At 39.5% G+C, this 14501-nt stretch overlaps 1 protein-coding gene across 5 annotated transcripts in view; it reads left to right on the top strand.

Annotated features, from left to right (window-relative positions):
* The first annotated feature begins 2028 nt into the window (after positions 1 to 2028).
* Positions 2029 to 14501, top strand: part of DDC (dopa decarboxylase) — a 46721-nt gene continuing 34248 nt past the window's right edge. For 2 of the 5 annotated variants that reach the window (XM_058030597.1, XM_058030580.1), the window contains exons 1-4: positions 2029 to 2229; positions 8978 to 9091; positions 9758 to 9877; positions 13988 to 14122. In XM_058030597.1, coding sequence (XP_057886580.1) covers positions 2029 to 2229; positions 8978 to 9091; positions 9758 to 9877; positions 13988 to 14122 — 570 coding nt within the window. The remainder of the gene's footprint in view (positions 2230 to 8977; positions 9092 to 9757; positions 9878 to 13987; positions 14123 to 14501) is intronic. The other 3 variants (XM_058030589.1, XM_058030612.1, XM_058030605.1) reach the window with 3 other exon arrangements.

Below are 14501 nucleotides of genomic sequence, written 5' to 3'. Positions count from 1 at the left end.
TCATGCTCCGAGTCAGTTCAGTCTCAGGCATCTCCCACTAATTTGTTAAATTCTTTTTTTCATAGCTTTCTTCTCCGAAACCAGTGGAAAAAATAACACATCACCTGATTCAAGTTCTTTAGGGCATGCTGTAGCAAGGAACCCATGAATGAAGTAGCATAAAATAAATAATAATAGCATGACTTAAGAGTTAAGTTAGAATGCGTTGAAAAAGAAGTTCAACAGTACAGTATTTAGATTTCTTCTGGCAAAAAAATATCTAAACCAAAGAAGAGAGCCTTGGTGTGTAATTAGATTGCTACCACAGAAATGCATATTGTTTGCTGCAGTTCATGCTGATTTCTTTAGAGAATTTGTTAAAATTTTGAACGATGAACAAAAATGTGTTGAATGAAAATGCAGGCAAGATTTAGGGGGTATGGGAGAAATTGAATCATCCTGATTTTAAAGGAGCAGAAACAAAACTGCCTGCTTAAACACAGGTTTTCAAAAGGCAGTTGACACACAAAGCTGCCCACTGCACATTCTAGGACTGTAATGGCCACTGGTAATGTATTTCCAGCAACTTAGTGGCAAGATATGAGGTCCTAATACCCCTTTATGAAAGGTAGAGACAGAGCCAAATAAACACTTTCATGATGATTATAGAGAATACTCTATAAAACTCTAGCGAAATAGCAACAGGAGCAACCATCTCTGGGCATTTAAAAGTCCCTGCTGTGCAGATCCTTGCTCTCCCAAGTGTTCGTGACCTGCAGCACCACCCTGCCTTCTTAAATAAAAGCAGCAGCTGCTCCACACAAATTCCAGATCCCCTGTTTGTAGCAGCAGAGATGTGTCTAAGACAGTGCTTGGTAATGTCTTTCTCTTGTGATGTTACGGTACTAATTCAAATGTAATAAAGCCCAGGAGGTTCTCTTTTCTCAAAATTATGTCCTCAGTTAGAAATCATTATCACAAATACTTGATATCTGAAAAATTGTCTCCTACTTATCTAATATTCACATTGTGCTTAATATAATTATTTCCTTACAAAGCGAAGATCTACAGGTGTGTGAGCTAAGCACAATAGTTCTTGAGACCAGCAGTGAAAATTCTTTTCTCTCTTATCAATCTTCTGACCAGATTCGAAGGAACAAGATCCCTCAATGTGAGCATATCAGGACTCGTGGACACTTTTTTGGTACTCAGTGGATAAAAAGTTTCAGCCATATATTCACTGAGTACTCAAAATGCACAGCTAGACAGAGTAATAAAATTGAGTGGTCCAGGGTGGCAGGAGCAGGCACTATATTAATGTTATATCATGAATTTATGTTTGCAGAGCACTTTGCAGGCGAACTCCAGCTCCTCTCAGCTGAGCCGTGTGTCACCTTGGGTGTGCTCACACAACCTGCCTATCTCAAATAACCCCTGGAGCTGCAGCCCAACATCTTAGAAATATGGACAGCCCCAGACAGAGCTTCCTCACATTCTTCTGCAAAACACAGTACAGACCAACTTGAAGTTAATTCTTTTTGTAACCTCACTAAGAAACAAAGTTTTGTAGATGACAAAGCATGTGCATTTACAGTGAAAGAGTAAAGAAGTTAGATCTTGAGACAAGACAGGAGTTGAGAAGCAGATAAAATGACAGGGCAGCACAGTGGATCACTGTGATAACTGTGATTATTATGTTATTACAAATTATAATAGAGACACACAGACAGGTATTTTCTTATTCTCCATAAGGCAGAAGGGAGTTGATTATGTGCTACTTAACATTGGACATCCTTGTGTCAAGCAGCAGCTGTAGGAAATATATCTGTAATTTTTGAATCTTTATCAATGTGCTTCTACTGTTCTTCTGTGCTAAACTTATTGTCTGTGTGTAATAATCTAATCTACTCATATCATGACCATCTGAGTCTTCCTATAAATCATATGAATAACAGGTTTAAAACTAGTAAAATTCTCTTTCAAAAATGGTTCTTTTTTCTCTTTCTTTTCAGGTGTTTTTCCGAGAATAAGCCCTAAACTCCGTTACCCATGGATGCTGCAGAATTCCGCAAGAGAGGGAAGGAGATGGTGGACTATGTGGCGGATTACCTGGAGAAGATAGAGAAACGCCAGGTGTTCCCAGATGTGGAACCAGGGTACCTACGGCCCCTCGTTGCAGACTGTGCACCCCAAGATCCTGAGAGCTTTGAGGATGTCTTTAAGGACATTGAGAAGATCATTATGCCAGGGGTAAGAGAAATGGAACTGTAGTGCAATGTTCAATACTGCGTTTAGGTTTTCAAACACCTTAAAGAAAGTGGGGGTTTACCAACATAAATACCCACACTGATTAACTTTTACAAGGCAGGAGCCAGCTTTACATGTTGAATATGATCTAACTAATGTTTTCCATTTTTCCTAGAAATAATCAAATCATTCTTTTGCTTCATGCATGGTTTACTTTTGAAAATAATTCCTTTTCCTCCCTTATACTGGTCAAAGCAAAACTTCATAACTTTCAGTTTCATGTGATATTTTTACTACTTTCATAGCACAGTAAATATTTTACAAAATAGTATTTTTATTAGTCTGCTGTGCCTGAAGTGTTTCTTCAAGCTGATCTTTAAATGTTAAAATTCTCTTAGGAGACTTCTTTTATTAGAGTTGACTAGAAAGGATTCTTCCCAATACTTGTTCTGTTGACTTACTCTCCTAAATGTCAACTACTTCTCGTAGCTTCTAAGGCAGACCACCACTGCCTAAATATTAGGCCTTGAATAGATCAGTATTGGACAGACAATGCAGAACTGTTGGCAAAGCATCTGGCATTTGTTCAGCCCTGAAATTTTCTTGTTTTTCCACTCATGGTGCACCTTTTTTATTTTAAATATGTACTTGTCTCCTTAGGCCTCTAAGTAGCTTGAAGAGAACTGAATTATTAGTAAAAGTTAATGAGGAATCTCTCCTTTGGATCTCCTCAATAAGCACTTTGGGTTTCTTCTCTAGATGCAGCTAGGTGACATGATTGTGATGGGACTGGACACCACAATCAAAATTACTTTAGTCAGAGTACTATGATGCCAATTCCTTTCCATTGACCAATGTAAATATTTGATATTCAATATGATTTTATCTTGTTTTCCTTGGAGACAGCCATCTGTACTTTAACAGGCAAAAGCTCCGCTGAAGTCAATTGAAACCTTTGCACTCTTTTCAAAGATTTGAGGATGAAGTCTTAAATCCAAGGGGATTAAATCAATGCAGATTAGATAAAAGAATTACGTCCAACACGTGCAAATATTTTAATTGCTGCTCATAGATATAATTGCCTTTTCTTTTTCATTGGAGGAAAATAGTAATGTCTGTGAAGTAGAAGAGAACATACTTTGAACACCTGAGAACTTTCAATAAAATAATAATGCATTAAAAAATAAGAGATGAATAATTTGAGAGTAGAAAGTGAGACATTGAATTCCAATTATGTCATCAGCATGTCATGTTCTCTCTTAACTAAATTGACTTCTCTTGATATTTACGTGCCCTGCAAACAAATGTACTTTTACACACTGATACATTCTGAAGAAAAATTGTTCTATCCTAAATTTTTCCACTGGTGTGAAATGTTAGTGACACAAAGAGCACAATATAAATCCCAGTTCTTATAGTAATTCTGATTCTACCCATGTTGCTTATACTTAATTCCAAAGACTCACATGGGCACAGAACCATGAGGTTCTGTATAGTAAAGATTGGATGGTATCTCAGGATCATTTAGTCCATCCCCTCTGCTCAAAGCCGAGTCAGATAGAGCAGGTTGTTCAGGACTATGTCCTGCTGGTCACTGAATATCTCCAAGGATGAACTCTGCTGTCCTGTTCCAAAGTTGGATCACCCTCACAGTAAAAAAAGCTTTTTCTTATGTTTAAATGGAATTTTCTCTATTTCACTTCATGTATATTTCTTATTGTCTTGTCACTGGGTACTTCTGAGAAGAATCAGGCTTCATCTTTTTTACACCTTCCTGTGAGGTTTATACACATGAACAAGGTACCCCCTGAACTTCCTGCAGGCTGAACAACCCCAGCTGTTTCAGACACTTGTCACATCACAGACACAGCAATTAATCATCTCCATGGTCTTTCCCTGGAATCACTCCAGCAGGTCTTTGTTCCTTGTACAGGAAAACCCAGAACTGGATGCAGCATTCCAGGTGTGGCCTTTCCAGTGCTGCACAGAAGGGAAAGATCAACTCTTTTCACCTTCTGGCTGCAGTTTTGATACCCTGGCCCACAGAATGCTCTTGGGTCACAGTGCTTGCTGCCAGGATGCATTGCTGGCTCATATTCAGCTTGGCCACCAGGATCCCCAGGTCCTCCTGGGGGATTCCTTCCCCAGTTTATTCCGAGCTGCTTGCCAGCCAATTGATCCTTGCTCTGTATGGGGCAGGGGGTTACTTCTCACCAGGTACAGGCTTTTTCATTTCTTTAGTCAACTTCATGGGATTCCTGATGGCCTATTCTGCAGGCAGTTAAGGTCCCTTTGAATTGCAGCATGACTGCACAGTGTATCAAACACTCCTCCCAGTTTTATGTCATCTGCAACCTTGCTGAGGGTGCACTCTATCCCATATCATGGTATTTAATGAAGTACTAGCCTTTGCCTTTCATTCTTCATGTGACCTGTCCTTGAATGCTTCAGGGATGGAGCACTCACAACCTGCCTGGGCAGGTGTTTCAGTGCCTTACCACCCTCACAGGAAAGAACTTTTTTTTCAAATGTGTAATCTAAACCTATTCTCAATTTAAAGTAACTCCCTCATGTCCTATCACTACATGCCCTTGCAAAACATCTCTCTCCATCTTTCTTGTAGGCTCCCTTTAGGTACTGGAAGGCCGCAGTTAGATCACCCCAAAGCCTTCTCTTTTCAAGGCTGAGCAATCCCAATTGTCTCGGCTGTTCTCACAGGAGAGGTGCTCCATTCCTCTGATCATCTTGATATCCCTCCTCTGGACTCGTTCCAATAGGTCATTGTCCTCCCTTATTCTGGGGATCCTAGAGCAGGACACAGCAGTCCAGGTAAGGTCTCACCAGAATGGAGGAGAGGGTCAGAATCCCCTCCTTTCCCCTGCTGCCCACACTGCTTTCAATGAAGCCCAGGGCACTGCCTTCACCACTTCTTTCCTGTTGGTAAATGTGCAGTCCCACACCCTGTCCCACATTTTTGTCAGTTCCTCCACAGTTTCCTGTGTTAGGTAATTATCAATGCACTCCAGAACCCTCCTGACTGTGTCCTGCTGTGTTGTCTGTCCAGCAGATGTGAGAACTATGACCTGTGAACATGAAGTTTCTTCCAGCTGTCTGAATGCTGCACTCATGTGCTTCTTCTGACCAGGTGGTCTGTAGCAGATGCATACCCCCAAATATTGCCCACTTTAATATCTTCACCAGTCCTGACTCACAAGTTCTTGACTGGCTCATTGTCCATTCTTAGGCAGAGACCAGTGCATTCCTGCTGTTCTCTTCCATAAAGGACCATCCTCTGCCTCGCCTTCCTGGTCTGACCTTCCTGAAGGGCCTGTCCTCATCTGCTGCAGCACTTCAGTCATGCAAGCAATCCCACAGCATCTCTGTGATCCCAGTGAAATCACAGCCCTGTACTTGCACTCAGCCTTCTCTTTCCTTCTGTTTGTTCCCCATGTGTTGTGCACAGCTTATAGGTGCTTCAGCGAGGCACCCATTTGTCTTGATTCCCCAGAAAAGATGTGAGGGCTCCTCTGTCTTGCCCCTGCCCTAATGCTGCCCTCTCAGCACTTCCTAATTTATGTAGATACACTGGGGATCAGTCTGCTTTAGCCTTAGCTTCTTTCTGAGTTCTCTCATGTCCCTTTGCTTGCCAGCTTGGTCCATCTTCCTCCCTTGGCTGTGGTTTCCTCTCCTTCCCTCATCATTCCTAGTTTACAGCTCTCCTTCCCAGGTTATCCAGCCAGTCTGCAAAGGTATTTTTTCCCTAATTGTTCAGGTTATATTTTCCCTTTTCTCTTAATCTTCTTCCCATGTTTTTCCTGACAAGAATAACATTTAAAAGTACATCTAGAGTTTTTCATCTATAGCATTTACCTACTGTTTGACCAGGGAATGTCTTATATCCATTTTATAAATGAAGAACTTCAGAAAGGGCTTTTTCAGAAAGAATAAGTAATATGACATATAAACCCTTGTTTTGTCTGTAAGCTGTTGGTGGCCCATAAGTGATTCTTGTTTCATTCATGTTGACATCTTTACTGTGTTAGTTGTGTTCAGATATTTGTTACTTATTGTAGGACTAAAAATATGAAAATAGTGTTCCTTCAGAAGGGCAGGGATCAATTAATTGTGTGAAGTGATAATGATGCAGTATCTATTGCTGTCTTCACCCTGTAGGAGAAAAGAATTTGTGAGTAGTGAAATTTCTTTATGGAGACTTACTGTGAAATGTAAGGTAGACCTTCTAAGGGCAGCCCACCCAATGATAATGATAGTAATGGCACTAGGTTCCTTGATTCTAACACAGAGACAGAGGGAATAACTGCAGAACTCTGATCTCCACAGCAGGCAGACAGTAAGAAAGGATCTGCATGTCAAAATATCAGTCACCTTTCCCTCTCAGATTTGCTTTGCTGTCTTTCTCTTTTAGAGCTAAAAATGATCAAGTATAGTTGTAACTGCAAATAGTGGTACTCAAGATGCTATTTTTCCTCACATTGGATCCATTAATTTATGAACTTTCAAGTTCATAGATTAGTACCTATCCTCAGAAGTACCTATCCTCAGAATGTGGTAAAGGAAGACTCTTGCTTAGACCAAGCAAGCCAGAGAAAGATATCCTTAGAAGAAATCTTGGAAATAGAATGTCTCTGAGAAGCACTAGAGTGGTAATTAGAGTGAACCCAAGACATTTGTATATCATTATTTATCAGCAGAGGGCAAAAAACCCAGGCATCAATTATGTCAGGCTCTTTGCAATATCTGACTAAGTGTATCTGTTCCAACATTGCGAAAAAAAAGAATTTTACAGCTGCTTCAAGGGACGGGGGAAGGGGAGGCAGGAGGAAGAAGCGCAGCTGCACTTGCCCCAGGGCTTTTAGCTTTTTTGCTTTGTGTGAGTGGTGCAAGTGGAATCTGCTGTGTTTCATCAAGCAAATGGCTCCCAGCAAACAGTCAGTTTAACTTGATTAACCTAAGATGAATGTCACAAGTCTTACAGATCACAGAGGATTAGAGCTGGGGAGATGAACAGTGGCAGCCCTGGCTTGTTACAGATATCAGTGAAAGTCTGTGCATGTGGACCCTATCAGAGACCACTGCTTCTTGAATATTTTATTGTTTTCCTGGACGTGGAGAGCCACGTCCCATCTGGGGTGTTTTTCTGATTTGTGAAGGAAGACGTTTGCCACAAGATCTCTAAAACTTTGTTACAGCAAAGAAGGATATCCCGACCAAATGTGGGATACAGCTGAAGAGGTTCGCAGTGGCTTGTCTCTGGATAACTGATTTGACAGGTTTCAACCTAGTGACCATTAATAATGAAATCTTGAACAGAGCAGGTACAGGGCTAGTTTAGACGGTGGAATATTGTAATGGGTAGGAGATGTTTTCATGTGAAAGAGATAGGCACATTTGAAATTGGTACACTGCAGCGGGGAAAGTGATACCTGATTCATCTGTTCAAGAGTTGAGGCAGTTTCCCCTTGGCATGGACCACATCCCTTAAAGAAGAGCTGGTTGTTGGCATGAGGAAGGTTAGAAGATGAAAGAAACAGACTATTTGCAGCATGCAGTACTGTGTGGTGCAGCAATCCCTGAGTAAGCTCTAGAACCAGAAACCTTATCACGGACTGGGAGAGAGGAGTGTAAGAGCTAAAATTCATCAGAGAATGAATGTGGAACAAAACAGCAGAGAAACACTGAACTTGGGCAAGAGAGAATGTATAGTTGTGCTATCCTCCAGCTATAACAGAAGAATTCCAAAATTAAAAAGGAAGCAAAATGATGTAAGAAAAGGCTAGCCTTCAATAACTCTGCAGCCGCTAGACTTCCACCCACGAAAAAAATCTTACATAGATCTGCTGAATTCTTGCTTACAGCTGTGGAAGACTTTTTTCAAAAACTTGCCTTTTTGAATGTAAAAGCTGGTTTTGCCAAACATATCACTTATCACATTATTTCCACTGAACACTGCTGTGTGGCTGTGCATTTCCTGCTTTCAAATTTTATTAGATTACAGTTGTGGAGCACTATCAAGTGTCTCTCAGATCCTTAAAATTTCTTGGATGTTACATAAGAGAATTCTAAACATTGCTTTGGCAGGACAATTGACTGCCATTTATGCAGTTACCATGTTGTTCTCTCATATTAGTTCATACAGAGTGGAGTTGTATGTAAGTCACAACTTGTTAAAGGGAGATGAGAGTTTCGTTTTCTACAGAAGTTACTGTATACTAGGATGGGTTGTTTCATTTTGTGGTGAGGAGCTGTTTGGTCAGATTCACTGCCTAAGAATTAGCAAACAACATGAGAGTGTGGACAAGAGAGTTCTGTGGACTTCTGCTGCACTGAAGACACTCTTCCTATGTCTGTTGTGTGACAGAGATGGAAAACCAAAATACCAGAGAGTCCCTGATGGTAGAGACTCAAGAGCAGTGAGCCTGAGCTTGCACAGAAGCTCAGGCTGCCATGACCCACACAATTCTTGTCTTCTAGGAAGAAAAATGGAGAACTCTCATTTTGGAGCTGTTGGGGGGTTGGGGTGAGAACTTACTTATTTTTATTTTGAGTAAAAGATGGAGAAATTATCATGAAAAAAACAAGGTAAGTTTTTCTAAAAAAATGGGATCCTCTGTTACAGCCAGCTAGTCAAGAACTGTTGGCTTGTCACAACCTCTAGCCTTTTTTGATTTTGTGACAATTTTTTTCCTGCTTCCTGTATTAGTTAAAAATAATTATTTTCCACTTAATACAGGTGACTCACTGGCACAGTCCGTACTTTTTTGCCTACTTCCCTTCAGCCTCTTCCTTCCCAGCTCTTCTTGCAGATATGTTGTGTGGTGGAATAGGATGCGTGGGCTTCTCCTGGGTGAGTTTACTCTGGTGGGTGGTATTGGTGCTTCACCTTGCTAGAATTTTAAGTGTTTCAGTAACATTCTACAATGAAATAATTGATTATTAGCAGTGAAGTCACAGGAGTATTTTTGTAGGTAAATTTCCTTGATTAATTAAGGGTTTTCACCTAGACAGCCTGAATGATTCCAGGAATAAAAGGCTATTTCCTCATACAAGTTTTGCTCTTGAAAATTCACCAACATTTAGAATTAGTGATAGCAATGCAAACATACTGGTAATCCAGTAATAAGTATGACTGTAGTTTAGCAGCCATTGTTGTTATTTCTCTTTTCATCTGGATGATGGAAAATTTTCTTAAAACCCCCACATTCATATGACATATACTCTTCTCAAAACAGGCTGATATTTGATGTTGGAAAAAAATATGCAAGATGCAATCCTAGCTTTGACATTTGATAGTCATGGTTCTATGTAAGGCCTATTTTGACATTTTTTAGTAAGTGTTAGAAACTATATGCACAAAATGGTCTTCAGGTCCCTAACTTGGCTGGTGACATTAGTCATCTCATCTCTATAGCAAAAAAAGAGAGAAAGAGAGAGAATTATTCTTGCTCAGGTAGATCTGATTTCTCTTCATGGTCTAGTGAGATAATTCCCTCTGCTCTGTTTTTCAACACAGGCTGCAAGTCCAGCTTGCACAGAGCTGGAGACTGTCATGCTGGATTGGCTAGGGAAGATGGTTAATTTGCCTAAGGAGTTTTTAGCTGAGAAGGATGGCCAAGGTGGAGGAGTCATTCAGGTAAGAGGGGAAATGAGACAAATGCAGATTGAGTTCTTGAAATCATGATTTTGTAAAATCTTTATACTAGGACACTAATGAAGGAAATATAAATTTTTGCTACCACATGGGTTCCTTTCAAATTTCAGGAGGATTGATGGTCTGTGAGAATGTCTATAGGTGGGCAGGATCATTCAGGAAAGTAATGCTGATGTTTCTAGAGCAGATGATTTCTAAAACACTTCTCAGTGAAGAATTGTTAATAGTTCAATTTAAAATTTAGGCTTAAAATTCAAATCAGAATTGTGTAGGATGGAGACTTCAATTTGTTACTCAGTGAACTGAGCTCATATTTATCAAAAATATCCAGCAATGTTTCATAGCTGAGGTTAGAAGTCTACCTGTTCTATGTGCAATTGTTTTTTTCAGTCAGTTTCCACAGAACATTGGAGATAAACTTTGATAAATAGAAATAGCAGAATGTAGTAAAAAGTATACCAGTTTTTGCCAAAGAGGTTCAAATTTCTTTACGTTTTTCTTATACAACAAAAGGAAAAAAATATTTTAATATTGTATTTTAATTATTCTATATAAAAATAATATATATATAAGTTTTTCTTATATAACAAAAGGAAAAAGCAGACAATTATAATAAAATGAAGAGCTGTTTAAAATGTGTACCTAAGCAGTTCTATCAATAGATAATACAATTTTGAGACTACAGTGCATATTCAAACTAGAAAAAAGTCCCCAAAGTTTGACATTGACTGTTGAATGAAACTTACAATGTCTGAGCAGATAACCTGAACAATAATCATGGGCAGTCTTGGTCCTAGATGGACTTGCACCTACACCAGTGTATTTCCAGTATAGTTCTTTACTCATCTGCTTGCTCTGTTAGTGTCTTTATCATTACGATTGCTAGGGAGGGCTTTATTTTCAAGAAAGCAAGCTTCCCTCATGCATGTAGCAGCATCTATTTTGTACCAGTTAAAGCAAGCAATTATGCCTGATTGTTATCAGCAGGAAATATTGCCCCTCCAGGCTGACAGTGCTGGATTGCCCATAATTTTCATCAGAAACTGGTCATTTTCAGAATCGAAAGTGGCCTCTCTGTTCCAGCTTATGATGCAGTCATTTGGGCTGCAGATCTTGTCTTGCTCTTGAAACAATAACGATCCAAGCAAAAGAGCATGAGGCAAAGACAACGTGTGTGAAAGTGCCAGTCATTCTGTGCCTAAATGCCAAGTAATTATTGTGCTATTGGGCAAAACTGAGTCTGTGAAAATTGCCTCTTAATTACATTTGAAAGTCTATGTCAATATGAAGCACTTTGTTGTTCTGTGCAAGATGACACTTCAAAATGGCAAAAGATGAAAGAAAATTTCAGTTCAGAGCTCTGGTGGACATGAACATCAGCTCTTGCTGATATTTCCTCTGCCTCTTGAGCCTGCTTGCCATGGCAACCTTTGTTTGCCTGTGGTAAAAGCAAAGGTATCATCATCCTTCACTTAATGCAGCATGCAGCATTGAAGAGGAGAAAAAACAGCTTTCAAAAATAAGCGAGAAAGCAACTTTCTTCCTGAAGTTTGTAACCTGCTGTTCATTCTAGATAAATTGCTGGAAAGTGTACCTGCTTTGAATTTTAAAGAGTTTTCTTGCTCTGCAAAGAAAAAGTATTTTAGGGGTGAGACAAAATTATCTTTGGCCTGGCAAAGAACACTGCTGATTTATCTTACTTGTCAGTTAGCCAAGTAGTTCAAGAACCAAGGCGGTTTTTTTTTTTTTCCTCAAAAATATTTAGCACAAGACTTTGGTGCCAAGTGTATAGAAGAGCATTGCAAACCAAGCTCTGTAAGCAGTGTAAAAAGGTTCAGTGTAAAAAAGGTGACTCAATATAAAAAAAGTGATGTATGGAAACTGAGGCAAAGGGGAAAAACCTGTGTCTGTTGTAAGACGTCCAAAAAAATTTCCACGTTGCTGGATTCAGGTCCCTTTAGGCTGTGTCCCAGCAAAATTCAGGAGGCAAAATTCAGCTGGGCAGTAGGCCCTTTTCTTTTCATCCTTGTTTCTGTAAAAGGAAATTCATGCAAGAACTGTTGTATACATTGACTACTCACCAGCATAGATGAAGAGCCAGGATATCTCGGTGCACTCCATAGGAAGCAGAGGCTATTCTTCAGCCTAAGTCATTTGCCCACCCAGCCAGGTGATCACCAGAATAGTGGGGGCCTAAATTTCCAGCTCTCAAATAAATCCCTTAACCTTTGTAAATTCTTACAGCCATTTTCTTTTACGTATTAATGCCCGTTTTTGTAATTAATATGTGTATTCCATTCATATCCTGGAAACACACTAACAGTGTAAATAGTTATTTTATTTCAGCTATTTTGACTTTTTGGGCAGAAAAAGTAGGAAGATTTCTCCATGTTCTGATATTGTGATGAGAACTCTGTCTGGCTACAGACCATACACAGAATAACATTGCTTAAGGAGATTGCCAAATTATGTTTTCTGTAATTAATAGACCAAATTTCCTTTGCCTCTTGCCTCCACATGGAAGGCAACCTTACTTGACCAAAAGGAGTAATTGTATCCTAATTCCATACTGTATCTGTAATAATTCCCTCAGTTACCACAATACTGTATGCAGCAGCAGCAGGAAGTATTAAAAAATGCACAAAAAATGCAAACTAGTGCACAGAACTCTCCAGCTTGTGTTTAAGCCTTGGGGTCTACATTCCTTGAATCTCACACTACCAAAAAGGCAGATAAAATATATTAATAATTGGAAATACATTCAGTGAATGCTCTGGGACTGTCCTTTTCCCACATTACTCAGCTGAATTTCAGCTGGATTGCATTCATGCACTGTTGAGATGTTGACATGAGTAGAAGGGAGCTTGGTCTCATATGAATAGCTCAGCCAGCTTCAGTGTAGGAGAAAGTCTGAACTCCCTGGGATCATTCTCATATATGAAATCTGTCAAATCAGGCTCATCTTTAAGGAAATAAAATTGCCTTCCAAATATTTAAACATTTGTTGTAATTAGTAAGTATACTCAAGTCTTCAATAGAAGTAGGAGAGAATTTTGGTACAGGAGAAGAAACATCACTCCAAAATTAGTTTGTTGAAACTGGGGTTATTTCTGAGACAAAGATACTAAAATAAGTGACTCTATTCAGAGCACTGTTATGATTCACATGATATTTAATCAACTTTGAAAGTACCTAAAAACTTCATCTTGCTTAGAGATTCCCCAATACATTGAAATTTTTGAGTATGTATTTACAAACTGCTACAAATAGTTTAAAAGAGTAGTTTAGGGCATGTTTCAGGTGCATTTTCTAGATGAAAACTGTAAAAAGAATTTCTGGGAAGTTGTATTCTCTGAAATTTACTAAATAAATTATTAAATTGATACAAAAGATTTATTTTTGTTATCACAGAGTATCCAAGACATATTTTAAACTGATGTTTTGTGAGTCAAAGTGCAATTTAGAAGTAGTGTGTCACTGTTCCTTTCATCTTTCTTGGTGTTGAAGACAACATACAAAACTAATACTTTGAAGTGCAATTAGCAATTGAATCATAGCAGTTTTGGTTTTTCAGTGTTTTCTTTTCTCTTTTAGTCACAATAATTTACTTGCCCAAGGTAATTCTAATATGAAAGGAGGTGCATAATTAGGCATGTGTCTTGATAGAAGTGAGAGCTGGCATTCAGATTGTGATGGAACTGAGATGTGCAGAAATCCAGAGTAACAGAAATCAGCAGTTACTCTGACTGAATTGTTATGAATTAAGAGCAGACTGGTGCCTGGTTTGAGAGCCTTGTCACACACATTTAAGCCTTAGTGAGTCCACCTTTGTAGCACTTGCTTGCGAGGCTGTTGCCTAAATGGACCAAGCATAGAGATTTAAGAGAAAAGGCAGAGGCATTGGGAAGGAGGAGACCAAGATCAAACGGAGATCCCTCCCTTGCCGTCAGACATGTTTTTAAAAAACATAAGATTGCACAGTTTCTCATCTGCATTTTCTGTTAACTACTTTGCAGATTAACACAGAATGAATGTCGATTTTCTCCTTCTGCAATGTTTTCATTTTGAATCTTCCCTCAATTTATCCCCCAGGGAAGTGCAAGCGAGGCCACCCTGATTGCACTGCTTGCTGCAAGGACAAAAATTATCAGACAGGTGCAGTCAGAGAAGCCTGAGCTGACAGAAGCAGAGATCATGGGCAGGCTGGTGGCTTATGCTTCTGATCAGGTGAGTGCCTCTCATTAGCTTGGAAACACGGTGTCTGTACTTAACAGTTTCAGCCATCTGAATAGGCAGGTAAATTTAGCATAAACTCTTTGGATTGGTGACTATTTGATTTTGGTTGTTTAAATCTTACTGTACATCCTATGTGTGTTCCATGGGGGTCTGTATTGGGATCAGTGTTGTTTAACATCTTCATAAATGACATAGACAAAGGGATTGAGTGCACCCTCAGCAAATTTGGAGATGATACCGAGCTGAGTGATGCAGCTGCCACAGCTGAGGATGGGATGCCATCCAGATGGACCTGGATAAACTTGAAAATTGCTCCATGGGAATCTCATAAGGTTTAACAAGACCAAGTTCAAGGTGCAGCACCTGGATC

The sequence above is a fragment of the Melospiza georgiana genome, chromosome 1, assembly GCF_028018845.1.
Source record: "Melospiza georgiana isolate bMelGeo1 chromosome 1, bMelGeo1.pri, whole genome shotgun sequence".
Classification (NCBI taxonomy): Eukaryota; Metazoa; Chordata; class Aves; order Passeriformes; family Passerellidae; genus Melospiza; species Melospiza georgiana.
The sequence above is the reverse complement of the archived record's forward strand: the minus strand, read 5'-3'. Positions and strand labels throughout refer to the sequence as shown.